Raw genomic sequence first — 15509 nt, 5'->3', positions numbered from 1 at the left:
TGAGGATTAGGGAGGTTTGTTTAAAGAGTGCGACCCTCGCAGGTGTTTGCGTGTCCCGTTATTTAACATGGGGGGGGGGGGGGGGATGTAAAAATTATATTTATATTACAGGGGTCGTGTGGCCAAGGGTTACTTAACGTCAGACAAAAAAAAAACAGTTGGGCTTGACGGATGACTCTTCTATCAGTGTTAAGTAAAAGTGCCGGCGAGATTTCTGCTCTTGTTTGCAGATAACTTTCATCCGAATATCACAGGTCAGAGGTCAGGGGTAGGCTTGTCTCAGTCTCCTTTTTGAATGCAGTAGTAATCTCTCGGAGTGCTTGCATGATCAGATTAGACTTTTATCTGATAGCAGATAGCAGCCCTGTTAGGCTTTCCTCTTCTTACAAAGCAACAGCAAAACAGCCCCATTCAGTTCAGCTCACCCTTATAAAAGTTTCCCATAGTAAAAGCCTGGCAAAGTGTAATAAAACACAGTGAAAACATGGTAAAGCATTGGCAGGCATTGTAAAGCCCAGAGAGGTTATGGTAAAGCATATTAAACAAATATAGTGGAACCATGGGAAAAGCATGGGGGAAAAGTGCAAAATGACCATGCAAATATACCGTGGTTAGCTTTTGTAAGGGCAATGCCGGTTTTCCAATGATTAACAGCAGGTATGGGTTTAGAAGACAACATGGATCCTAATATGTATTGACACTGAACAGTTGATAATCTCTTGCACGCGAAACCAGCATCGACATGATTTGCAGTCGCTGTGGAACCCTTACAGGGTAAACGTCTCGCAAGAGCCATAGTCCTGAACTAGATGTGAACCCAGACCTGCGGAGGGGAAAGTTAATGAGCCACTCTGCACAACACAGCTCCCCTAACTGGGCTTTGATCATTATAAAAAACGAATGTGTTTCTCAGTCAGATCTTTACATTTCTGCATACTGTATCTCAGCTCTGGGTCGGTCAGGTCACGGAGCCTCTTTGCTCGTCAGATGGCTGCTTTGTTGCCAATCTAGTCTGCAGATCAGAGCAGCGTTACTATGTATGTAATGTGGTGCTTTCCCTGCTGAACTGTGCTCTGGTCACCCCTGAGTGACCCTGTACAGAGTTCAAGCAAACCCAAAGCATGCTATCCATCAATCCAGCGACCCCGTTTTCAAACACCTCGCCGCAGCGATCGAGGCGGCCACAGGTCTTGATTTATTGACGAAACACTTCGGGATTAAAAAAACAAAATTATAATACAAAGATTTAAAAGTGGAAGATTGACCTGCCGACACTGCATTACAGCATTAGGGACTGGGCGAGTGTTATTAACCCTACAGTGTGTCGCAAAGAGTTGAAAGAAATACTGCAAACCATTGTCAAAATTACTCAACCACCCCCTGCCTCCCATAGTACATAATCATTTAAACATCATTTTCATTTATCTGTTTGGAATATACAGACAGCAGCATTGGTTAAGTGTTCTAGAATACAGTCTAAACACAATAGTTGAAGCATGAAAGCGTGTAACAGGAAACAAATAAACGGCACGAGGGCCAAAACAAAGATTCAAACAAAACAATACAGGCTGGACATCCACCTTCACTCTAAAGTTTCAAAACAGTGCACAAAATCACAGCACAAACACTCACGCACAAATAAATGATTTCTGTCTCCTTTTATACATGTGGCCACTCCCCAATTAGCACCAAGTACCTCATTACTGGCATGGATAGATTTAACCCCATCCCTGCCATCCTTATATTCCCCCCCCCACACACACACACCTGCCCTGCCACACCTAGTAAACTTTATTGAGGATGATGTAACATGAGGAGTTTTAAAAAAGCTGGCAACATCTTATGGAAAGCAGCGCCGAAAGCAGCCTGCAGGAGCCCCGGGAGACACCAGCCCCCCGAAAGTTCTCCTGGCACTTTATAAATCTCGCTGCCTTGTTATGACTGCAGGGTTAATAGATAGCTGCGCCCACCCCTGGCTAATGGAGTAAAAACATCAGCCAAACACCGGTGTTCCAGCAAACCTGAAAGCGTCTCCCCGCATTACCCAGTGTTCAAAGGCATGCCAACGCTTCCCCTGTATCCCCCTCTCTCTCTCTCTCTCTCTCTCTCTCTCTCTCTCTCTCTCTCTCTCTCTCTCTCTCTCTCTCTCTCTCTCTCTCTCTCTCTCTCTCTCTCTCTCTCTCTCTCATTCTCTGAACGTTGCTGGAATGTCTAAATGAGATCCAGACCCCTCTTGAGGGACTGATAAAAATGCACAGGGAGTTACACAGTGCACCAGTGGCCAGCCTCCCAGCTGTGCATTGCAGCTGTTTCACTGTGCTGTGGGACTGAGGTTGATTTAGATCCCACAGAACAGGGCTTCCCAACCGTGGTCCTGGACTATATCATTTTATAAGTAACTTAAAATCTGCAACTCTTTAAGAGCTGAAAACAAGTAAAAAGGGTCTAGTTAAGTAATTGAGAACTCGGTTGGAATGAAAAACCAGAAGACACAGGGGGTCCCCAGGACCAGGGTTGGGAAACCCTGCCATAGAGTGTGCACAAGCGGCAATAGCCAAGGCTGTAAAATCCTCTCTCTTTTCCTCCCTGCCTCCCCCACTTTCCCTACTTTTATTTGATGTGTGCATTGCAACAAAAAAAATGACTGCTTCCTGGCTGGTACATAATAATGTCCTGTGTTGTTGTAGGTCACGCGGTTTGATTGCAGCCAGACCGCTGGAGCAAGTGAAAGAACGTTGATTTAAGTACCTTCGTGGTAACTTCAAATGAATACAGAGAACCCACTGTAATCCAAACCGGGATGGTGTGTGTGTGTTCAAAATTGCATTGTATTGTATTGTATTGTGTGTATCAAATTATTTCTTCAAAATTACATTGTATTGTATTGTATTGTATTACCAATTAACAAAGCCTCCTGAAATCTACCTGTATGCAAATCACTTGCAGCACACCTTTTTAAAATATTTAAATCCATATTATTTCTGGGTTTGATATCTTTTTGATCTACTCATTTAAAAAACGAATGCATGCATGCAACTGAGAGACAGTTACAATACAGGAGATGGGGGCTGTGGCTGACGCTGTAGTGTGTGTTTAGGCAGCTACGTGCAGTGACTGCACACCTCTCCCATGCAGTTTGTTATGCATTTATAATCTCCAGTATTTACTTCAAAGGTACAGGGCTGCATAAAACACCTCACCAGCAAAGATTTATCCCGCTGTGTGTTTGACTCACCAGGGCAAGGTCAGGGCTGAGTTATCTCCCAGTGAATCTGATAGAAGTGTCGAGGTGTGGTGTCCAGGGAGCTGGCTCTCCCTGCACTATCAGTTATTGTTTTTCAGATGGATGCACTGCCTTGCTAGATTGATATCTGCTCAACGTGCGTCCGAGACTGCAAATAAGCTGTTTTTTTTATGTTTTGTTTTTTTTGGAACAATCTGGAATCATTGCAGCGATGGTGCAGTCTGAATTATACAAGCTATTTATACAAAAAAAATAATATTAAGGATCCGCAAATCACATGGATTGTGCATTAAATAACTTGCACATAATAATGCTTTCTAATACATGTAAAAAGGATAATTGAACAGTATAGCTCATTTTAATGAGACTATATAGATAAGACTAGTGGATAACTCGACACTGTTGTTTCACGTGACACTCTTGTTTCGTTCATTCATTCATTCGCAGCTACCAAGTGCGGCTGATTACAGTATCAGTTCACAATGAGTGAGAAGTGAAAAATGAGTTCTTGTTCAATTTTCTTTTAAAGTTAGTCAGCAGAAAGCAGGTGTTTTTGCATGAAACAATCGACAATGCTTGATTTCTGCGTGAAACCGGAAGTTGCTTCTACCAAGTTTGTACAGTCCTGTATACTGTAATTGATTCATTCACTACAGTTCTTTCAGCCGTTTTCATAAGGACATTAAACTAAAAACAAACTTTTAAATACTGTAATACTGTAAACGTGTGAGTTCTGTTACTTATATGCCATGGCTCATGTGCACCCGTGGTTAACACTAAATGGCATCCCTGTGGGTTGACGGTATATAGTTTTAAAAAGATAGTTTAGCTTTGAAAGATACAAGCTGATTCCCACTCAAGGTCAGAGCGACCAGTAAGCCCACTCATGACACAGTCACTCCTGGGTAGTGGCTCTGACTTCTCGTGGAGTGCCCACCAGGGTTTGACTAAAACAGAGGTTTCCAAACTATCAGCAAATCCTGCCTCTGCTCCCACACTCAACACATCCCACAGCACTGTCAACAGACACGCAGTCTGGGCCTCCTGGTTGCTATTTATCTATCAGTTGTGATGATTAATACATATTTGTCACGCTGGAATGAATCAGTCATTGCCGAAATGCAAACACATGCTGCCATCTGGGCTGCGAGCACAGTGCCGTTTTGCACACGGGGGAAAAGTTTGATCAAGGTTGAGTCAATTTTAATGAGACAACACCCCGTGCCGATCAGCCAGCACAATCCGCATCATCGTGTCAGTTTCATCCCGAATAGACTCGCTCTAAATCTTACATTAAATACCGACCCCACCCCCCCCCCCCCGAGCGTGTGAGGAATGGCCCCTCTTATCGCACGCTATGCTAACGGATCCCTGGAAAACATTACAGATTAAATAAAGGTCAGCTGTGTGTCATGGGAGCCCAAGCACCTGAACCCACTGCTGGTTCAAAATGGCAGCCATACATCTTCTCGGATTTACCCAGCTCCTTCCCTCCTTGTTGTTCTCCCCTCCCACCCTCCTATCTTTTGTTCTCGAAGAGCGTGTTTTAATCCTCCTTGTTCCGCAGGTGAAAAATGTGATGTAGTTTGTTTTGTGTTGGTAGCTAAATAATGGGTCCTCCGCAAACCTGACAAATAAGGGCCCTGGTTCTCTGTCATCCGTTGATGAGAGAGAGGAGAGCTGGCCTGAGAGTGATTGCAGTGGATTGTGTAGAGTCGCACAGGATAGCAGAGTGCTGTATGGACACACCTGTGCAGCCAAGGACTCCTCTAACCCATTCGAAGAAGCCTTACAGTTTACTAATGTTATAAAAAAAAGGTATCCCTGCATGCTGTGTGGTCCAGTGGTTAAAGAAAATGGCTTGTAACCAGGAGGTCCCCGGTTCAAATCCCACCTCAGCCACTGACACACTGTGTGAGACACTAAGCAAGTCACTTAACCTCCTTGTGCTCCGTCTTTCGGATGAGACGTAGTTGTAAGTGACTCTGCAGCTGATGCATAGTTCACACACCCTAGTCTCTGTAAGTCGCCTTGGATAAAGGCGTCTGCTAAATAAACAAATAATAATAATAAAGTTTATCTACGTGCACATGCTTTCTGAATGTCAGCAAAAATAACTAAGTACTGTATCAAGAGTAGTTTAACTGCTTAGAAATGTTTACTGCTGTGCATGGTGGCAAAAGCATAGAAATGTTGCATATCACAGTGAAAGGACAGTAAAGCATAGTAAAAAAACAAAAACATCATGGTAAATACATACTATAGGCATGCTACGACAAACTGTACTTATAAAGGGACTATCAATTCCAAAAAAGGGGCTATACTGGAGCAGTTAAAATGCAGCTCATTTTAGTGCCAGTAACTCGACACAGCAGATATCCAAACCATTGCAGGTACATGATATCTCATGCTTAAATACAAATACATGAATAAATCACAAGAAATAATCCTGGCAGAGCACAAGCAGTGTTCAGTGAAAGATGGGGTCAGGTTTGTCACAACAGTCAGTCACAGACAACAGGGGATCACCTTGCATTATCCTGAATGAAACCCAGCAGTGTGGGGCGTGTGAAATAGACTTGGCAGGTGATGGCCCAGGGATAAGGCAGAACCCTTTAGCAGGTGATCTCACACTCTGTGAAGGTCAAACTGACATCACTGGGTCAGGGGAACCGTCCTTTCTAAGTGAACAACGGCCACAATACGGGACATCATTCGTAACGGCACTGTCCCATTACTCACAGCAGCATTGTTCTCACCTGTGATATGAAGTGCAGTGGCTTTCTGCTCCTTTTGTTTTCTGGGTAATGAGTTTGCTTTGGAGCTGCTTTGAAGGTGCCCACCATGACAAATGGAGACGGTGCTTTGTGGAAGGTAATTAACTATACTGCCCCTCAGTCAGTTTCATTCACTGATATGGACTCAATCATCATACATCTGTACAGAGCTTTGAGAAACGTCAAGCAGACAAAATTTCCACGGGGGCATTGTCAATATAATAGACTGTAGTAATCATTAGCCTGTATGTTTATCGTGGGAAGCCTGTATGTTTATCCTTGGGAATAGGACACTTAATAGAAAGAATATAGAGAGAGAGAGAGAGAGAGAGACAGACAGACAGACAGACGGAGTCAGTGGTGGAGAGATACAGTAAAGGGGTACATCGGACAATCTTATCGGAACATATACTGTGTGTGTGTGTGTGTGTATATATATATATATACACACACACACACACACATTGCAATCTATTATTTTGGAAAAGCTTGTTTTATTGATATGTAGATAATACAAAAAAAAAACTGTTCTCTAATTTCCCTTTTTACTGGATCAATAATGCTTTGTAATATACCGGTAGCGTAAACTAAATTAATGTTGTTAAGTGGATGTCTCATTTATATCTCATTAATCCCCATTACTCAAACAAGAAAGGGCATGTTCTATATTTAAAAGAATGCACAGGGGCAGTTCTTTCACAACAGCTGCTTCATTCTCTCTCCGTTACATGGTAGGTGCTACACTGTGTCATGCTGTGACTAATTTACTTTTTTATTGTCTTCATTTGTGTGCGTATTATCTTGGAATAGTTTTTCATTATTACATTAAAGAGTAAGTCGCGGGGTTCCAAAAATATATATTGTTACCCGTTCCCAAGTGTTGCTACACCTGTTTAAATAACGTACCTGTAATTGTTACCATCCTGACAACTTTTTACACATAGCTTTAAAGTCTGTTTCAAAGCTCTGGGGTTTGTGATCTGTCCTCTAAATCACTGCAGGAAGTGCGATTTTAAAAACAAAACCAAAAAAAAATACAACAAGTGCTCTGGCTTTTCTGTTGCGTACCACATCATGGGTCATTATTGCTGTGTTACCTGTTTGACAATGTGGGCAATAATCCTGACACTATCAGTGCACTAGAGCAGACATTTTAAAAAGAGCTTTGAAACAGACTTTAAAGTTATAAGTGTAAAAAGTTGTCAGGATGTTAACAATGGAAAGACAAATTACAGGTACGTTATTTAAACAGTTGTAATAACACCTGGGGACGTGTAAATATACACAAACAAAAATCAATCAGAGAGACTGATTCCGTGTGTAACGGGCAGTTCTGTGTCCCTGAGCAAGTCACTTAACCTCCTTGTGCTCCGTCCTTTGGATGAGACGTAAAACCTATTGTAAGTTGGTTCACCCCCTGCAGAGTTCACCCCCTAGTCTCTGTAAGTCGCTTTGGATAAAAGCGTCTGCTAAATGACTAATTAAAATAATGAATGCACTGCCGTTACATATTCTGTCCAGTCCCCTATCAGTGAGATCTGATGAGGTTAAAAGCGGTGCGTGGGGTTGCCGGTTCGTGCTCAGCCTATAATCTGTTACACACAACAAAGCCGGGGGAATGCTGATCTCTTCATGCCCATGCGTTGAGGTTTAATGCAGGGAAGTTTTGGACTTGAAGATGGACAAGAGTGCTACTGACAGGGAAATGCAAAGTCAAACTGCCGAAGCCTGTGGCAGCATCGCTTTTAGTGTCTTCATTCAAAATCTAGACCCTTATGCATCTGTCTGTCTGTTACACTCCACATAGTAAACATAACAACTGCCTTGAATTGCCTCACATGTTCTCCATACCTAAATAACTAACTAACTAAATAAAGACAGAAAAACGGAAAAGGGTGGGGGTGGAGGGAGAATCGGGACAAAAGGGGTGCCGAAAGATAAAAACCAAATAAGTAAATTCCTTTATTCCTTTCCTTTGTAAAAAAAAAAAAAAAGGACTGAAAGGCAGGGCTTCTAGACAGAGCTGTCTTCCCTGCCTTTTCTTCTCCATCTCTGCCCAGAAAACTTCCTCGCAGGAGGATGTGCGGACCACATCACTCTGTCCCTGGCGCATTAGCCCTGTGTTTTGTTTTTTTCCCCCCCTCTACAAATGGGCCGTGACTCTCGGTGACTCTTTCACGGTTTCCTTTTTTTTATTGAGCGTTCCGCTGCAGCACAAGCAGAGAGCCTCAGCTATTGTGCAGCGTGATCATTCATTAGAGACCTGCGTGGAAGGAAACTGATTTAACCTGGACGCAGGTGATGACAGACTGGGAGGGGGGAGAACATAATAAAACAAGATTGTTTGTGTGAGGGAGGGAGAGAGAGAGAGAAAGCCAGCCAGACAGACAGACAGACAGACAGACAGACAAAGTGATGGAAAGATAGATTCTTCCGGATGGACTTGTTCCATTGTGTCATAATCTAATCAGAGCTATGTATTGCTGTTGACATCATCTGGTGTGCTGCTGTTAGATGGGATCACAGTGACAGGATGAATTGCCTCAGGAGTCTCAAGAATCCCTCTTGTGTAGTGTGTAAGTTGAAAGGGACCTGCTTCCTGATTTATTCGTTCAAAAGCTGTGTAACCAAAAGGGTAGAGCATTTTCTCAGCCTAACTCTTATGCAAGGATAAAAAGAAAAATAATAATTGTGTGTGCCCTTGTAAAAACATAGCAAAATATAATAAAGCACAAAGCATAGGGAAGCATTGTAAAGCACAGAGAGTTATGGTAAAGCATAGGGAAGCATTGTAAAGCACAGAGAGGTATGGTAAAGCATAGGGAAGCATTGTAAAGCACAGAGAGGTATGGTAAAGCATAGGGAAGCATTGTAAAGCACAGAGAGGTATGGTAAAGCATAGGGAAGCATTGTAAAGCACAGAGAGGTATGGTAAAGCATAGGGAAGCATTGTGAAGCACAGAGAGGTATGGTAAAGCATATTAATAAACATGGCAAACTAGGATAAATGCACAGTATAACCATGGGAAAAGCATGGGCTGCAAAGAATACAGTGGTAAACTTTTATAAGGGAGAGAGGAAAAATATATAAAATAAAAAATATATATATATGTTTGGCCCCTAAGCAATTTGCAAATCATTTTACTCCACGTTTATTTATTTTTTCTAAAAGGGAAACTAAACGTTGATGTTACACCATGCTGTAGTTTTATTACACTTTTTTTTTTTTAACAAAAAAAAAAAATACTGCAAACGTAGCACTATGTCAGATGAATGTTGTGTCTTTGAAATGCAGCATGCTGTTGATAAATTGCACATTTCAAGTCCAAGTTGTTTAAGGCTGTAAGGGATTAAAGAGTATGAATAATGACGACCGTATAGCAGAGAAATGCATCTCTTTTATCTCCGACACATTTTTTTTTGTTGTTTTTTTTTTGTCATGTACTGAAGACAGGAGGCACTTGAAATACTGCTGTGGAACATACACAGTATTAATGTACTGTGTTTAACGTCAGCCATGTCTTGCATCAGTGTTTCAATCAAACTTGTCATCAGCGTTTAGATATCCCCCAGGGACCCTGGGGATAATCCTGAACAGGAGCCCCAGGGGGAGAACGTTGAAATGTTGATGACATAGTTGATGTGCCAATAAATGAACACACAGAGCTGTATTCAGGGAAAGCCGTGCGAATAATCCAGGGCTACGGTTTTGATTTTGGGTTATGCCGTTATTGTAGGATTGCATGGCAAATGCAATCTCATTAGGATTACTTACATTAGGATTAATAACCCCTTTATCATGCAATATACTGGACAGGACAGTGTTCTCGTCACAAAGGTTCCCACTGACAGCACAGCAACCCGTCACTGAAAGACTGAATACTAATCATCATCATCATCATCATCATCATAATAATAATAATAATAATCACTTACCTGACTTTTTATTTTTAGCATATATATTTTAAATTAAAAATGTATCATCCTATTTTCTACCATTTATTTTTTTTATAAATGATGTACCTTCCTTTTGTCACTGCTTTTTTAAAGTAAGATTTAAAAATATTTTTTTATTAATTTAATGTATGTAATTTAATATTTCTCAAAATGTTTTGTATATATTATCTTGTGCTATACAAGAAATACACGTTGATTTATTGACTGATTGATTGATAAAAACTGGGACTTAAACAACAAAGCACTTGTCATATAATAACTATAACGTAAGGCTGCATCTACAACAGTGTCGACCAGATTAATTATTACAATCACACAGGTATAAATGGCTGTTATATTATAATTTAAGATATATAAATATTCCCTTCATGTCACTGTGTGCACAATTGTACCATGTTAGGTTTTCTATCTATGTATCTATTTTATAATGCATATACAGGGCTAATATATATATATATATATATATATATATATATATATATATATATATATATATATATATATTGTTGCATTTGCATTCAGTAATTGATGTATTATGCTGAAGCAGTTTTCCTATTTCCTAAAGGGCAGTCATGAAAGTGTAACTCTCCCTGCTGTCTCTGCATTCACTGATAATGCTGATTCTTTACAATAGTGTGTCGCTGCAATAAACATATTGATCCATATTACTTTAAAACCGGGGATGCAAAACAGTATATTTGATCTGGGGCCACGGATATACTTTCTGAATCCATAGCAGCAGCCCAGGGAAGGCTTTTATCATTTATCTGTATCTTAATATTGCAGCAGGACCGAATGTTGGAGAAACCGAATGGGGGGGGGACGGGGGGGGGTTATTGATCCGGCTTGATTTTTCTTAAACTAAAACATCTAAAGTTTTGTTTGCTGGTGTTTTTGTGTTTGTTTCTTTTCTTTCCTCGTCTTTGTTATCTCTTTTTTTTTTTAAATCACTGCGTATGCAGTGACCCCTTTCTCTCAGCTAAACCTGTTTGAATGAACATTATAATTACGCCATTACCATGCTAATAGAAGCGTTTGTTACTCCGAGATGAAGTTTTTAAACCACCAAGCACAAATGAAACAAACTATTAGCTCCCTAATAAATGTCAGACCATTAGGGGGAGAGAATAAAATACAAGGTCTTTGTCGTTTCTGTAAAACAGCCTTCATTTCTAATGCAGAAAAAGGGATATTTCATCACCATTTTTCTAATAGCTATTGTTGTGTATGTGTATACACAAATATACCCTTCATTCTGCATGTCATGTATTGGCGTGCATTGCTGATAAATGTAGTTGTATCTATTTTAATTTAGTTTTGTCTGTGCATATTAATATTTTAGTTTTTATTTTTCCTTCATATTTTGTCAGCTAATTTGAGTACAGTTTGTTTTATTTTACTTTTCAAAAGTCAAATGCAGCTTTCTGAAAACTGAAATGTGCATGGGTTACAGGTTCAGACGTGGAAATAAGAATCATTTTATACAGCAGGTTGATTAGCCACAGCGTATAAGTAACAAGCTCAGATGTGTCTTACAAAACTCCTAGTAAAGCCAGGATCAAACTGCTATGCAGTGTGAGTCTTATTTCCTATCCTTGTAGTTTATTGATGGTAATATTAAGCAAAATAAGGAGAATCTTAAAAACAGAACTAAAATAACAATCACGTCCACACACACAACATGAGGCAGGCAATACTGACGATCTCAAACTCTACATGCAGCGAGCATCTCTTAGTAGGCCCCCCAAAATATATTATAATCACTTCCTTGGGTGCATCAAGGCTCAGTGGTAAAATGACTTACTTCAGCTGTGCAGGTTCTGTGGTTCAGTGGTAAAACAAGAGGCGTGGAGACTCAACTGCTTCCTCCTTCACCCCCTAAGAGAAAGGGTGCTCCCTCCAGTCCAGGGCAGGCTTGAGGCATGGAGACTGAACTGCTCCCTCCCTCACCCCCTAAGAGAAAGGGTGCTCCCTCCAGTCCAGGGCAGGCTTAAGGCATAGAGACTGAACTGCTCCCTCTCTCACCCCCCATGAGAAAGGGTGCTCCCTCCAGTCCAGGGCATTTTTAAGGCATGGAGACTGAACTGCTCCCTCTCTCACCCCCCTACGAGAAAGGGTGCTCCCTCCAGTCCAGGGCATTTTTGAGGCATGGAGACTGAACTGCTCCATCCCTCACCCTCTCAGACAAGCACTGTTGATAAAGTTTTAAAAGTGTGTGCGGGGAGAAAGTTTAATCGTTACACTCTGGCGTGCTGGCTGGACTCAGAGAGAAGACGTGTGGAAGAGCTCTGTAGAATGATAGAGTGATTTTATATGCAAAGTAATTTTAAATTGGGATAACTCTTTACCAAACTGCACTTTTAAAGGGAGTTTTTTGTTTTTTTAAGAATACAATTTAAAAAAAACACCACATAAGTTTATATAAACTGGCCTTATAAAAGAACACACACAGAAAATAACTTCTACATCAGAATTGCATGAAAACAAAAAAAAAAAAGAAATTAGTTCTTTGCCATTTCCTTCGCTGCTAACAGGGAAGCCTCATCGCTGTTTTTTGGTTCTTTTCACGCTGTGCGTTTCCCCTCTCATTATTTTCAATTCCACAAGGCATTTCTTTATTGAATTAGCATCTTGCACTTTAGCCTCAGTTCTTTTTCATCTCTCCATCTCCCCCCACGCTGCGAATCTTCTGCCTGCAATGAAATTAAAAGCGTTGAAGCGTCGGTCGTTGCAGCCTCTGTCCCCCTGGGGGAATTCGATTTCAGCGCGCATGCTGATGAAGGAAACGCGGGCACTTCCTCCGACACCCTGGTGGGACGGACATTCACGGCGTCTCAATAAAACTCCATGCGGAACGTTTCTCATGTTTCCAAGCAGCAGGACCTCGTGACTCGAGGGGAGTTAGTTAATGCAATATTCAGGGCAACAAGAAGCAGCATCTTCACGTTCGCTCACTTCTGGCACGGCGCTACAGTTGCTGTCGTGTTGCGATTTGTACTTGTTGGTCCAGCGAGACTGTGCCACACTGTGTGAGTGGTCCCTTGAAGCAGCTGCTTCAATGCCTGTTCATCTCAATGACAATCCGGATCACCTCCATACAGAAACGAAAAGCTGCGCCGTGCTTTGTCTTATTGCATGATCCCGTGCACTTTTGTTAGGCCTGTTGCTGTGCTAATGCCGCGATATACCGCAGAAGGGGATGGTTTGCATCATTGCCTTCTCTGTGCCTGAGCGTTACTGCCCTTTTGCTACGCTTTTACCCGTGGTATACCATAGCTCACTAGAGGATAAAGATGTCATCACTAAGTTGTAAAACCTCCCAAGATTGAATTGTGGGTTTTAACAACAAATCCGTACCAGTAATCCCATCATAAACACAAAACATCAGTGGTTTCAAATATGGAATCGGAGACACAGACTGAAAACTGCCCGATCTGACAGATTTTAAGTCTTTGTTTTTGTGTTTGTCTTTATAGGGATACGATTACATTGGTTATGAAGTAGGACAAATGTAGGGTAATAGTATCTACTAGCAATGCATTCAGTTCCTGACGTTCCTTATACAAAGATGGAAATAAGACTCCTATTGCATAGCAGTTTCACCCATTCCAAGTTTTAATACAAACTTGATTAGCCCCAGTGTGTATTATTATTATTATTTATTTCTTGGCAGATGCCCTTATCCAGGGCGACAAACTTCTATGCATTGGGAGTCTTATTTCCATCCCATTTATAAAGCTGCATACTCATAATGAATACATTCATACATTTACTGTTGTATGAGATCACTATGCGTGCGTGTGTGTGTTATGCCACATCCCCAGCACCCTTACATATTTTTTTTCATATATATATTTTTTTTAAAGATGCTGAAGAAATCTCTCTGGTGGGAGTTCAGGAGCTGACTAACATCCTGAAACAGGGCTACCTGGAGAAGAAGCGCAGAGGTAAGAAAAATCTACAGCATGTTATTAAAAGACTTTTTGAAATTGTTTTAATACTCCCCCCCCCCCCCCCCCCCTTCTATTTCATTTTCCTTTAAAGGGCTTTATTTTGAAATTCTTCATCACCAAAGTATGTTCAAAAGATTTATATATTTTTTACTGGTTCATTATGCATTAAGTATAATCCGCCTACTGTGCTGTACTCTGTATTTCGACCCCATCTGATTTATTACTTATTGCTCAATAACTGTCTAGTAATACTTAACAAGCAAAATAGACGATTTACTGCAATGCTTACCGGGGCAATTTCCATTTGGTAACTATGCTAATACATTCAAATACTTTACTCGTTCAGCTTACTGTTGAATTTGTGTATTTAATGTGCAGCTTACATTACATTAAGGCCACTTCAGGCCTAGCAACAGTAATGCTATGCGACTGCATGGTCCCCTCTCTGTTTTCCACCCACCACTCCCCTGTCTGCCTCCCATATAAAGGATCAACCAGCAAACACGCTACAGGAGGGTCACCCAATAGTGCTGACACCTGCAAAGACAGAATACCAGGGGACGTCTTAGACATCACTCATGAAAACCTGTCACTGTTAAAGCTGTTGACCAAAAAAACACAATATTCCCCCCCCCCTCCCCCCTTGTTTAACTTTCGTGAGTTACAGCACCATGGAGATGGGGAATGTTTAGAACCTCCATCTGCTGCAAGTATTAGTAGGAGTGTTTCAACGAAGACAAGCGAGGCGGTCCATGTAACCGCCCTTAGCTGGAGCTAGCTTTTGGGTACGGAAACAAACTGGACAACCAAAAAGGGTCTGTTTTTTTTGATAAGGTCGAGGGCACAGGATGGTAACCCTACAGTGTCAAAAACTTTAGCTTTAAAAGCAGGTGTGACCTGTAAAACTTATCAGGTCAGTTCATTTAAAGAAACTTGTTGACGGTCATACTTGACCTAGCCTCTCCCCCCGATCTCTCTCTCTCTCTCTCTCTCTCTCTCTCTCTCTCTGTCTCTCCCCCTCTCCCCCTTTTGCTCTCAGATCACAGTTTCTTTGGCTCAGAGTGGCAGAAAAGGTGGTGTGTCCTGAGCAACAATATCTTCTACTACTTTGGAAGCGACAAGGGTAAGCGGTTTACCCATTGCATTTTAATGGGGAATATCTCGTTGTTACTGGAGTGAAAAAAGAGATGCCGGTTTAAAAGCATGCCAGCGAATGAACTGCAACATGGAAGGAGGAAAAGCAGCATTATAACAGAAAACATTGTGAACATATTTCACTTAATACAAAGAAAATATCCCCAACAGGTCATTGTAAACATTGCGTTTCCTGTGCACTAGGGGTGTGCTGATACCTATACTTGTAATTGCCTAGTGTTTAAACCCATTCATCATTCATGTTTTCATTTCAAAACCAGAAAAGTTGTCCTTCCCTCACCTTTACAACCAAGTACCAATCAGTTGCAATTTACTTCCCACACTTTAAAAGCCAATTGGAAGTGAATCTTCCTCTCATTTTTACTGTCGTGAACTGGCACTGTGCCCTGTAGTATGTGTGGTGCAGTGACGAGGGTCCGTGTC

The 15509-nt window shown here is 41.3% G+C and overlaps 1 protein-coding gene across 3 annotated transcripts in view; it reads left to right on the top strand.

Moving 5' to 3' along the window:
• skap1 (src kinase associated phosphoprotein 1) overlaps positions 1–15509 on the top strand; it is a 147451-nt gene that overhangs the window by 92620 nt on the left and 39322 nt on the right. For all 3 annotated transcript variants that reach the window (XM_034057379.3, XM_034057378.3, XM_034057377.3), the window contains exons 5-6: positions 13845–13925; positions 14971–15054. In XM_034057379.3, the coding sequence (XP_033913270.2) occupies positions 13845–13925; positions 14971–15054 (165 nt within the window). The remainder of the gene's footprint in view (positions 1–13844; positions 13926–14970; positions 15055–15509) is intronic.

The sequence above is a fragment of the Acipenser ruthenus genome, chromosome 28 (assembly GCF_902713425.1).
Source record: "Acipenser ruthenus chromosome 28, fAciRut3.2 maternal haplotype, whole genome shotgun sequence".
Taxonomy (NCBI): Eukaryota; Metazoa; Chordata; class Actinopteri; order Acipenseriformes; family Acipenseridae; genus Acipenser; species Acipenser ruthenus.
Note: the sequence above shows the minus strand (reverse complement) of the source record. Positions and strands in the feature narration are given on the sequence as shown.